This window comes from Megachile rotundata, chromosome 1, assembly GCF_050947335.1.
Source record: "Megachile rotundata isolate GNS110a chromosome 1, iyMegRotu1, whole genome shotgun sequence".
NCBI lineage: Eukaryota > Metazoa > Arthropoda > Insecta > Hymenoptera > Megachilidae > Megachile > Megachile rotundata.
In genome coordinates, this window is record NC_134983.1 from 4016988 (window position 1) to 4029953 (window position 12966).

The 12966-nt window shown below is 31.9% G+C and overlaps 1 protein-coding gene across 2 annotated transcripts in view; it reads right to left on the reverse strand.

Annotated features, from left to right (window-relative positions):
• LOC100875749 (uncharacterized) overlaps nucleotides 1-12966 on the reverse strand; it is a 138363-nt gene that overhangs the window by 20223 nt on the left and 105174 nt on the right. The window contains exons 3-7 of one of the 2 annotated variants that reach the window (XM_003704518.3): nucleotides 9059-9103; nucleotides 7516-7737; nucleotides 3798-3860; nucleotides 1259-1498; nucleotides 109-270 (exon numbers count right to left, since the gene is read on the reverse strand). In XM_003704518.3, the coding sequence (XP_003704566.1) occupies nucleotides 109-270; nucleotides 1259-1498; nucleotides 3798-3860; nucleotides 7516-7737; nucleotides 9059-9103 (732 nt within the window). Of the gene's footprint in view, nucleotides 1-108; nucleotides 271-1258; nucleotides 1499-3797; nucleotides 3861-7515; nucleotides 7738-9030; nucleotides 9104-12966 lie in introns of both variants that reach the window. The other variant, XM_076535906.1, reaches the window with a different exon arrangement.

Here is a 12966-nt window from a genome sequence, read left to right on the forward strand (position 1 = left end):
CAGTAGGGGATACTAAAATAAAGTTGAAAATTAAAATGCTCTTCAATTTTTCTAATAGAATAAAGCAATTTGTAATTCTTAAGAAACCATGAAACCCGTGATACTTACATCAGGTCCATCAACTCCAGGATTGCCAGCATAACCTGGAGCTCCTTTATCTCCTTTTTCTCCTGGGGGTCCTGATGGACCTTCTATTCCTTGTTTGCCTCTCGGACCGTCTCCTCCTTGCTCTCCTTTCATACCTTTGAGACCGGCATAACCTGGCCGACCCTACATGAAAATGTCACATAAAGCATGAATACGATATATGGAGATTATCATTCAATTTCCAACATTTCTATATTTTTATGTTCGTTTGTATTCCAATGAAAAGCCTCTATTCATTTTATTTCACAATTCATGAACCTAATTTGAATCAAGTTAACGTTGTGCCTTCATAAATTGATATAGAAATTAAAAAGTTATCTAAAAAAATTGTAAATTTTTTTGGAAATAAGAGTTCTGTAACCTTGTTTTGTTGAACTTTATTCTATGTCTTAGGTCTTGTAGTGCATTTTTGGTGCGAGATATTGTGATGAGTCGTAAGAACGGACAGAATTTTATGAAACCTAATAAAATAAATGTTCTATTATAACAGAGAATTTTGACTGCTTAGTTTATTTTTTCGATGTGTTTTTTTTTGGTATTAATAATTATGTCAAATTGTATAACGATTGTTGTAATTAGCTAACGAAGTTTAACATATTTCATGCTATATTTTACTTAAAGGAATATTGTATTGCCTACAAAATTAGCAAGATATTGATCCAGAAATATCTTTTCAAGAAATATCTTAAATAAAAGAAGCTTTAAAATCAATTTTGCGTACTTGATTTAAAAACAGAATAAAATATAGCTTGCCTTATAAATTAATCATTGTTTTTTGTTCAATAAAACAAGACACATTTAAAATAAATATAGTTTTATAAGTAAATTTAAAAAACCGTGTTTTCGATAAATTTTTACTTAATTCCTCAATATAGAGGTTCGACTATATCGTACAAAATTATTAACAAAAATACAGTTTCGATAAGCACATCTCGCTAAGAGATATCATTCGTTACATTTATTTCTTTATTAATGTAATAATGTCGATAAGACAATAAATTTTTTTACTGCGGCAGTAAAGTTAAAAAGATAATAAATTGGCTTATTAAAGTAATAAAGTTGAGGGAGCGCCAAAATAAGATCAATATCCTTCTTGTTGTTCGATACTCACATAAGGACCCTTGGCTCCCATCTCTCCTTTTCGACCACGATCTCCATAATTTCCTCGCATCCCTTTGTCACCTTTATCGCCCTTTACCGATGTAGTATTCTGACTTCCTCTAAATTTAGGATCGCTCGGTGGTCCAACTTCTCCCCTGTCACCTGGTTCACCTGGTTGACCTTGCACACCGTACACTGTTTCTCCAGGTTCTCCTTGCATGCCTGGTAATCCGGGGGTTCCAGGATAACCCTACGAAATAATTACTTCGAATGCACTAATTGCTGTAGAACTGTTCCGTTCTAAAGTTAATTACACCGCGCAACAAATTTTAACTTTTCCAATTTCGCTGATTTTTGCAGACTTTCAGTTACTGATTATAAACCTGCTATTTGTTTCTCTCCACCATATTTAACTTTCGAGAAAAATTTGTTACGGCAAGTAAACTTTTCAGTTTCAAAAGAATGCCTATGTTAATAAATTTAAAAATTATCCTGCAGAAAGTGATTTTTCAATATTTTAGAAATTTAAGCATTTTTTATGTTGTAACTATAAGAGTTATAGAAATTATAAAAATTGTTTCATAATTTTTCACAAATGAATAATTGAATAAAACGAATAAATATGCATAAAATATAAAATCAGAGGAATATAAAGTTGAATAAAGTTTAGTTGAGCGAAAGGGTTGAAAAATTATAATAAAAATACAAAATGATTTTGAACTGATTTCTGTTACAATGTAACGTACAGCGTGTCCCACTTTTGTAAAAATAAGCTCTTAAATACTTTATTGAAAGATTAGGAATATACGAAATAATGATGAACAATTTTCTCCTTCACTGCTGCATATTAATAATTCTCGACTTTCATATATTTTTTAATAACTTTTAATAATACATTCAAGAGCCTGTGCTGATATAAACGTTTCCTCTTATTTTTAATCATAAATACGGATAAAACTCGAACACTTATATGATATCGAACAAAGCTGTTGACATTTCTGTCCTAACTTTAACAAAATATTTGGAACTCCACGTTAATATAACATTCTTTTTAATTTTTACGAATAGAATATGATAGGTTTGCTTGTAAAAAACTGAGGCATCCTGTATGAACAGTTTCAAGCATCATCTGATAACCATTTCGAAATAAAATCGAATATGAGAAAAGTACTACGATCTGCAGTCCAAGATATAGCATCTTACGCGACGAAAGATCAGAATTCTATCCCATTTCTTATTTTCGATAGGATGAGGTAGAAGGTGGATATACATGTGTACTAGCGGATTTTCAAACGAACCAATGCAACGAACAGAGATCTCGAGTTTCTCGTGGACTTCTGATCGCTGCAGGCGAAATCCTCTCCCAAGAAAAGACGACAACTTATGCTATCGGTGACAGTCGTGTCAGCAGATAGTAGCATATCGCGACGATTCAGATTTCAGCAGATTCTGATCCGTTTCGTATTTAGAGATTAACACGTGGCACCTTTGTTGCATTTGATCGTCCAGTCTCATCCGGTTAATTTGCTCTCTACTTTTTCTCAGACGTTCGTGAATTCTTTTCTTTTTCAATTAAACATCTTTGTGCGACTCATTCCACAATTATTGGTATTTCATGTTTATGATAATTTTTAAACCCTTGTACTTTATATGTGAGACAATTGCAATAGACAATTACAATCGATAATAGGAAAATAATAATCAAAATCAATTAAGAATTTTTAGAGTTAGCAGCAAAAATACCTTTGAGTGCAATGGGTTCAAAGAGTATGACATATTAGAATGTGGCACTCGTATTTTGATAATCAAGTCAAAAATCCACAACATTAGCTTTATCCACAGAAGATGCCCACGCATATTGTCGAGAAAACTCGAGACACCATATATGTGTAAACGTGAGATGTTCATCGGTGTATAATCATCAAAGACAGAAATGGGCGGTCAAATACAAAGATACAAGAATAGAGTTATGAACAGTATCAATAATGAACACATTTCCGGTCAGAGAAGCGGCAATCACGGTGATTCATTACATCAGCTGGCCATTTAACGTTGTTCGAAGTTGATTTTTATCGCAGCGTTAGATGCTCGGAGGCAGGGAATGGACAAAAGATGGTTACACGATCGTTTCGCGGCAATTTTTACAAAGACCGTGTAAGAGGATTCCACCTGAAGCGGCTTATCGCGTGATATCGCGACCCGTGCATTCTTTTAAATTCTTCTTCCCTCTTCTCGTTCGCAATCTTTCCGGCGTGTCCGTTAAATATTGCCGAGGAACACTTAGCCAACCAGACGATATTTCATGCGAGCAGGTGGCGTCTTGCAAAAAGGAACGAGACACGCTTTAACCACCACTGGCCCTTCTTTCTCTCTCGCTTTATCACGGTCCCTTTCCTCTCCTCTTTCCTCTATGGCTGCCACGTACCTTCGCGAACGAGTGGCACGACCTAAACGCTTGTAAGAGGTTCACGAACCTTCCGGTTGGCCCGATCGGCCGTTACGGTACCTGAAGAGAGATACCAACCAATGAATCGTGATCCTTTACTCACCACGTCGCCGGTTTCGCCTGGATAACCCATTTCACCGGGGATCCCGTACGTTCCTGGGAAACCCTAAACAGAAAAAACACGGTTTAGCGACAAGAGTTTCGGGGCAGTTGGAAATTGTTAGCATTTCAATGGCTTTCTTGCTGTAAAGGCGAAACGATTTTGTTTGTGGTTGGGTTCTTTTGGTTTTACGACCCCGTAAATAGGAATGGATGGAAGCTAAGGAATTTTGAGACTCACCGTAAACTTAGGAATTTTCAAAACGATAACTACTGACAGCTTCTGTACTGTTAACCACCCGTGACTTATAGATATTTGGTCATAATTGTCAATTTATGTGTATGAATTTATAATGTAACTCAGTGTTGTATAATTGAAAAGTTGGGATTTCTAAATTTAGCATTTAGAAATTTGGAAATGTGAAATTTTGCAAATTGGGTAACTTCGAAACTGTAGAAATTTATTGATATGAAGATGTAGGAATTTAATTTGGAATTTGAAATTTTGACAATCTGTAAATTTGGAAATTTAAAAATTAAGTATTTGGAAACTTGTGGATGTAGAAATTTAGGATTTAGTGGTTTAGGAATTTAGGAATGTGGAAAGGTAATTTGAAAAATGCAAAGATTTATTGATCTGGAAATATAGGAATTCAAAATTTCAGAAATTTGAAAATTTGGAAATTTAGGGATCATGACTTTAGTTTTTAAAAATTTAGGAATTTAGTATTTAGGAATGTGGAAATTTGGAAATTTGGAAATTCGGATACTGCAAAGATTTATTCATATGAAACTACAGAAATATGATTAAGAACTTGAACCTCAGAAAATCTGAAAATTTGATGTTTTCAAAATTAAATATTTAAAAATTTAGGAATTTGAGATTGTGATTTTCAGTCACTAGCTTTTCTGATATTTTGTTATTTACAAGTTTCTTGATCTAAAAAGTCCACCGACAAAAACTGAAGAGATCCACAGATTTTGTTACAGCAACAATCAAAACTGAGTCTTCTGTATGCATTTAAATGGGAAAATTTACGAGATACAATATTTCTGCTTTTTTCAGAAAGTCTTATTCAGACTTGTTTAGTTTACAAATATCTGGTATATTCGGAGAATCGAAATTGAAGATTTCTACTAAAAATTGGGAAAAGTCGACGTTACTTTAGAAATAATAAAAATTAATTAAATAACATGGACTAGAAATTCTAAAGAAATGGATAAAAAATGCGTTTTATAAAAAAATGTTTTGTGTAAAAATGAATAATTCTTTGGACATTTAAAAAATATGTAGGCAACAATGACTTAGAAACAACAAAATCTGCAATTTATTTTGTATCAATTTAATTTTTGTATTTGTTCAGTAACTAATAAAATTAGTAATGTTTTTGATATTTAAACAGATATTTTTATTAGCGAATAACTTTTTTCATTTGCAGTTATATAATTGCATTTTAAGAAAAGAATTGATGCAGACTTTTTTCTTCTTTCCACGGATTCTGATATGGAATTTTGATAAACTCTTTGCATTTATGTAGAGATAAAGGAAATTACGGTTTTTGTTGACCGCTAAGAGATTTTATGGACCGCAACGATTAGATTGAGAAGAAAGACTGGTTTGTAATTTAAAGTCTTCCAGTTTAGTACTTTGGACGTGGTCCAAATCTCAATTTCGTTGGAGATATCAATATATTTCAAGATTCTTTAGTTTTGTTGCAAGTACCACGAAGAAGTATTCATAAATGATAAATTCTGGCGCTGTACATCTATTCTAATATTCCCTTTCCAGTTTAATATCGAGCATCTTAATGGAATTAAGATGATCGATATGAATATGAATTTCAGTGGAGTATTTTTACTTTGCACCGTTTTTAACAAATCAATGAACAACTGTTAACGAAAGAAAAAATGAATTTTCTGCAGTAAAATAGGAAGGTAATTTATATGGACAGGTCATATGTCAACTAAATGTTTTGAAGAAATAGCTGTGTTCGTTGATGATGAAGAGCCAAAAGGTGCATTTAATATTAAATAAATACGACACAAAGAAATTTGCTTTATATTATTACGTTATTAAAAATTTCGATAAGTATATTCTAAAAATTCAATAAGCAATTTCTTAACAAAATTTGAAATTTCTCTATGGTACTCTATTATAATAAATATAATATAAACTACAAAGATGATTAATACATACATCAATTTGAAATGATTTTAATTTTTCAATAACAAAAAATTTTCAAAACTATAATTAAATAAATAAATATATTGTTTCGATTTTAATATTTTAATAAATTATTATGAATATTCTAATTACATTATTATACAATATTATTAATATTCAAATTATTATCGAAACGTTGCTGAAGACAGAATAATATTAATTAATTTTAATATCGACGTTATTAATAGAATAAATATACTATATTGAAAATTTTGCAAGATTACATAAATTCTTCAGCGCTCGAAATTCAAGACCTCGTTCTTCCACTAAATTTACCTTCCAAGTATTCACGAATCCATCTCTCAACATATTTCAAAAAGTCCTCTAAATCTTCCGTTATAGCAAAAACTATAAAGCACCAAAATGATCAATGCGAACATCAGTTACAACGAACGATCTCAATATCCGATTCCAACTTTTCAGAAACTCAACGCTGTCGACATTATCCAATCGGTCGAAGAAATTTCTGCAGTATCCCCACTAGTCTCCCCACATTCTGGTCACGTCCCGAAACTACTACCACCGACGAACTTGTAGTTCTATAACCTTGTGTCCAACTATTTCCTCTAGCTAGTTCGTCTTCGGCTCTCGTTCTCACGGACGCTTACATTACAGTCGAAAAGATTTAGGTATCCACGACGGAAATCCTTCAACGAAGAAATAACAATTTTCTTCCTGCGTCTTTGTAACTCTATACCGACGTGAATGCGTTTTCCGTGAAACAGACTAGCGAATGCATTTAAATTCCAACGATCGAACGTCCCATGTCGACAGGACGCTACCTAATCACGGGAACTGATTTGCACGTGCTTCGAATTCAGCAGATGGATGCACTACATTATTAAGTTTGCATCCTACTGGACAATATTGTTCAAGGACCTCCAACCGGTGTCGTTTAACGTTGTTTGTGTTCAATTCAGGAATTCAAGAAACGAAATGGTTGTTGTATTTGCAAAAATGCTGAATTTAGGGTATTTTCTGTTTGTGAGTATATAAATTCTGTTTGAACTTTTAGTAGAAAATTATAGAATACTTAATTTTAGCTTATAATAGCAATGCAAAGAAATGACTATGCCAAATTTTTAGTACTTTGTAAATCCTAAAACTCTTTAAATTTCGTATTTTTTGAAACGTTCAAATCAGGACGCTTATAAAATTTTAAAACTTTGAATTTGCCCATTATATGTTTAAATAGCTGCCGAAAATTTGGATTTTGATTCAAGAAATTTGGACATCTAGAATTCTAGAATTTAATTCTATATACTTCGATTATGAAAATAACCTATGATGTATTAATCGAATAAACTTGTCGAATGAAGCTTTACTTCTTGCTGTACTTCTCACAAACCGAAAAAAAGACAGGGAGGAAGATGTACTGTAACATCTTAATGGGCAATATCACGCTTCAGTAATAAAAAAATCAACGTCTGACGTTTGAAGGGGACCCTCGTTAGGCAGCTGATTAAAAAAACGTGGAATTAAAGATAAGCTTCGTTACCTCAGGTCCATTGACGCCTGGATTTCCACGAATACCCTTTACGCCTACAGAGTTGACACCACCTTCACCTGGTTCACCAGTGGGGCCATAGTCTCCCATTGGTCCTGGTGGACCACGCTCACCATAAATGCCGGGCATTCCCGGTGCACCGGCACGTCCATCGGTTCCGTTGCATCCATCCAAACCGTCTGGTCCCATTACACCGGGTGCACCAGTGTTACCCTGCGGCCAAGAATTTAATTACTCCCGGTTTCTTTGACACTTGCAGCTTGTTTTTTATTTGTCGGATCTCGACACGAAGAAACAGGTCCCCGTTGATGAGGAATTGCTTCGCTTCGCGGTGATTTTTTACGGTACATGCAATGATCACAGTGTAACCAAATATTTCTTTCTTTTTAGTTATTCGAGCGATTGGTTTGCAATGGGTATAATTCTTATGATATATTAATTTTCTATTCAGATTTAGGATTCAAAACGGGGAACTGAATTCAAGAATTAACGTTTGTCATTTCTGTTCATGGGCGTTGTTTTTTACTTTTGTAAAATTACGGAAAGAAAGTTATAAATAATACTAATAAGGCAATAAAGGAATCAATATTTTGTATTAAAAAAACTGTTAAAAACAAAACAATAAATTAGTAGTATAAAGTAATTTGTTTCAAATCATTCTGAAAAGATACATGTAAGATTTCTACCTTGAACAAGTGATAATTTCAATAATTTGGTTAATTATAATTTATTACATATTCATGTGTGTGACAAAATACGAAAATTTGTAATTAATGAATTTGTATTTATAAAATTTGTAACATTGTATAGTCAGTATTCGAACAGCGTGATTTTTTAAATAGTAGACATGACGTTTTGCAATTTCAGAAGAAAATCTTGTTAATAAAAAAATGTTTTATGTGACATTTTAAGCAATTGGTTTTTCAACGAGTCTTATGTGAAGAATGGTCTAACGTTTCAACAACTTAAACCCATCGCTACTTGTCATCAAGTAAGCAAAGTACACTTGACCCATTTGCGAAGACGATTTTTCTCGACAACAACAGAGTTATACGTAGACTACAAAAAAAAAAGTAGAAACTGTGCTCGACTTTATTTTTGTTCCTCTGAAAAACCAGCACTTTCAAAATGTAAAAGTTTGTACTTTGTTTTAAGCGATATTAAGAGAACATTCTAAAAGTAAAGAAACGTATGTACAATATTTTAAAAATATTAAATGAAAAGGAATGTTACTATTACTATTCTTTAACGTAATTTCATTATTTATTATTTCTTAAGTGATTTTCGCTTAAAAAATATTTTCTTTCGTATTTTGTCTATATAAAGAGTTAATTGTAACTTTTGAATATTTAAAGGAAATTTATAAAACGAAATTGACGAAACTTTTCTTGAAATCAGTCGGAATATTTAGATTTTCCATTTGTAGAGATTTAAATGGCTTTCGACTTGATGACTCGGGAAATCAAAAGAGCCCTGAACGTAAAAATTGAAACTCAAGGAACGAACTTTTAATGGAATGGAGATCTGTACGAACCGACAGTCCTGGAGGTCCGGGGAAACCTTGTATACCTTGGTCACCCTGAAAAAAAGCATACATTAGATTAGTAATTGTTTGCAGCAACTGTTTGTGCATCTTTAAATTAGTAAGTTGGAAAATGACGTGAATTATCTTTAAGGATTTCAAATATTGATTTTTAATAAATAGAATTACCAATTATGTTTTTTAGTGTTCTTTTCTATTAAAGAGGTGTAACTATAACGTGTGTTTATACATGTATAGAGGACTACAGGATAGATTTTTATTAACCATGCATATTTGAAAAAATAAATGTGTCAAGAAGATAAAAAATTAATAAGCTTATAGGAAATAAGGCGTATGAAGTTTTAACGTGTCATATGTGTGTGATGATCTGCAAAATTTGTTATATAGATTAATAAGAGTTGGATATTGTTAAATAATTCTTGAGAATAAATTTAAAATAAAATGAAATATCAAGGAAGATGAATAATTTCTGTTAATGTTAATATATTTAAGGACTTGAAAATGAAAATTTCAAATAAAACAAAGCTATTTTATACTGAATAATTTTCATTTTAAATTGATTTTTATTTCGTTTAAATGTAGTTTATGTTTAAGTAATTTGGTATTATTTAAAAATTTGTATATAAAAGATTATTTAACATTATTAATTATCTTCTTTGTACTTGAATTATTTGTTTGACTACTCAAATATTATCCAGCATTGCTGCTACCTCTAAATTCATTTTCTGATTCATTATAACTTGTTTTTATTTCGTTATGATTTATGATTAATAAACAATGAATTACAAGGACTTAATGTAAATGAAAATGACAATGAAATAAACAATTACAATCACTATTTTATCCATTAAATGAGGAGTAAAGTAAATAAAAAGATCCAATTAACAAAAATTAATTTGCGTTTGAACACAGACTGCTACAAGAAGGTTCTTAGAAATCCTAAAATATCCTTATCGATCTAAACAGTCATCAACCGCATATGTACATCCTCCTTCTATTAAAATGACGTTAACAGTTTCATTATCTCGGCTAATTCTTCTATAAAAATAAGTTTCCTGATGACATGTTCAACGCCTACCAGGTTTATTTAAATATCTTTCGTCGCAATTGCGAGAAACGATTGCATCGCACCCTTGATTCAATGGAAGGTCATCTAATCGACGCTGCAACAGTAAGCAGCATTCAAACGCTTCCTGATTCCAAGGAGTTTGTAAAAAATGTATGAGTAAACGCGATTCGGTTCATCGTGCATAAGATAAAGTGTACTGTTAGCAATTGTTACAATTGTGCTATTTAACACACTTTGACTACTGTGGTGACGCTTTTGCGATTGTGATGTTTAACTTATCGCTGCACGATTCTTTTAATTTGAAAATTATGTATTTTTAAATTGTATCGAGAAATTGACACAAGAAAATAACAATAAACGAGAATTTTTATTCGAATAATTGATTACAGAAGAAATTGTGCATTTTTTAATTCTGTCGTGTAATACTAGCAAGAAAATAATAATAAACAAAGGCTTTTTACTAAAATAGTTTGTTAAAAGTGAAATTATGCATTTTTCAATTCTCGCGTGTAGTACTAATAAGAAAATAACAGTTAACAAATATTTTTTACTAAATTAATTTATGACAAGAGAAGTGCAAGTATTTTTCAATTTTCTCGAGTAATACTAATAAGAAACTAACATTAACCAGGTAAGTATGGCGATCTTTTTGCAAAGCACCAGTATGTGTCGCGATAATCAAGCGATGACGAGTTAGCTCTCAAGAATTTATGAATCCATCTCAAATCATTTACACTTTTTATTTATTTATTTCATTTCGTGATGACCTCTAAACATTTTAAACATATTACAATTTACGAATGTAATTTAGTTTTCGCCAAACTTACAACTTAAATATCAAATTGTAGTAAAATTTTACGCATGACGGATATAGTCATCATGACACAAAATTCTGCTACATCTCCATGACGGGTATAATCGTCAAACACACTTAACTGGTTAAACGAATAGTTTTTACTAGAAGAATTGATTAGAAGAATAATGGTATAGTAGGTATTTCAAATTTGTAATATTTTGAAGAGGTCCAGCAAAAAGTGGTAATTATAAAAGCCAAGAAATATTCTTGATAATTTTTGTAATTTTTTTTTTTCAAAAAGCTGTAAATTGCGAGACACGCTTCGATGTTCGGTTTATGGAGCAAGGATTTAACATTAAGCGGTGGAAATAGACCGAGTTTACTTAATTTTCCCATCAGATCGATTCTTTGGAAATCTAATAAGGGACATTGCCAAAGTATATGGTTCAGGTCTTGTGTCTCAAAGCCGCAGTTGCATTTAGCATCTTCTACAATGTGAACATGCGCCAGGGATGCAGCAAGGTTATAGTGTTCTGATCTGCAACGATTAATCATAACTATAATTTCGCGTAGGAGATTTTTGTTTGAAAACCATGGCTTAACACTGTCTTCAAAATAGTACCGAAAGAATTCTTTTCCTTTTTTTTGTCCTTGTTGCTGAATGAATTCCCTTGTATTAGTGTTGCATTTTCTTTTGAAGAATTCTCGGAAGTCGGTAAAAGGGATGTATATTCGGTTTTCATTTTGTTCTGTGGTAGCCAGTTTTGCTAAATGGTCAACTTCGTCATTGCCCTTAATGTCTGTGTGTGAGGGGATCCAAATAAACTCTATAGAGCTGTCGTTAGAGGTATTTTGTTTAAATTTAAAGTATTTTTTTCTAATTTCCAGAATGTAAGGATTTACTTTTATATCTATCTTTGAACTTTGAAGACAGAGAAGGGCACTGAGAGAATCGGTGAGAATTTTAAAATTATGATCGACAACATAAAAGTGTAAAATGTCAGTTAACATAAAATTACTTATACTCTATAGTAAGCCTGTAAGTCTGTCTAACCCTTTGTACAACTAAATGTAAGCCTCATGTACAGCTTTATAATTCTCTTATGAGAGTTCAACTTAAGCTTAAATAAAAAAAAAAAAATTTCAGTAATTGTAAAACTTGTAATTTATTTATGCTTAGCAAAATACAAAAATGTCATAGGATATTATTATGGACGATAGAAATTAATTTTTAATCCACTTCGAAAAAGGAGAAGATTGCTCAATTCGATCAGTATATTTTTATTTTTATCTATGTATGTTCACCGATTACGCCTAGCTGGGTGGACCGATCGAAACGAAACCTTTTGCATCGGGTAGGTTCTGACTCCCCATTGGTACCATTATCAAAAAATTTTTCATTTTTTAATTGCAAAGTATTGTTATTGCAAGACAACCGGCAACTTTTGAAATAAACTTTTCTCGATTTTAGTGCGCTTTTAATATCTTATCACGGGCATGATTCTGAAAAATTTTGTTCATATACAAATTTCGCGGAAAGCTTTAGTTTTCGAGATATTAGCGAAAAATTGTTGAAAAGTTTTGAAATCAATTTTGGACGATTTTAATGTCCTTTTAATATATTGTCAGGGGCATGATTGTGGACAACCTTTTCCTTATGCATAATTGACGGAAAGCTTTAGTTTTCGAGATATTAGCGAAAAATTGTTATTAACTTTTGAAATCAACTTCGAACGATTTTAATGTCCTTTTAATATGTTGTCAGGGGCATGATTGTGGACAACCTTTTCCTTATGCATAATTGACGGAAAGCTTTAGCTTTCGAGATATTAGCGAAAAATTGTTATTAACTTTTGAAATCAACTTCGAACGATTTTAATGTCCTTCGAATATGTTGTTAGGGGCGTGGTTCTGGACAACTTTTACTTAATTATGTTCATGGCATTTACGCAGACAAAAAAAAAAGCCCGGAAGAACTGTCTCACAGTATCCTATACAATTCTCCCCATTCCACTAAAAAGCGTGAAATAAAAT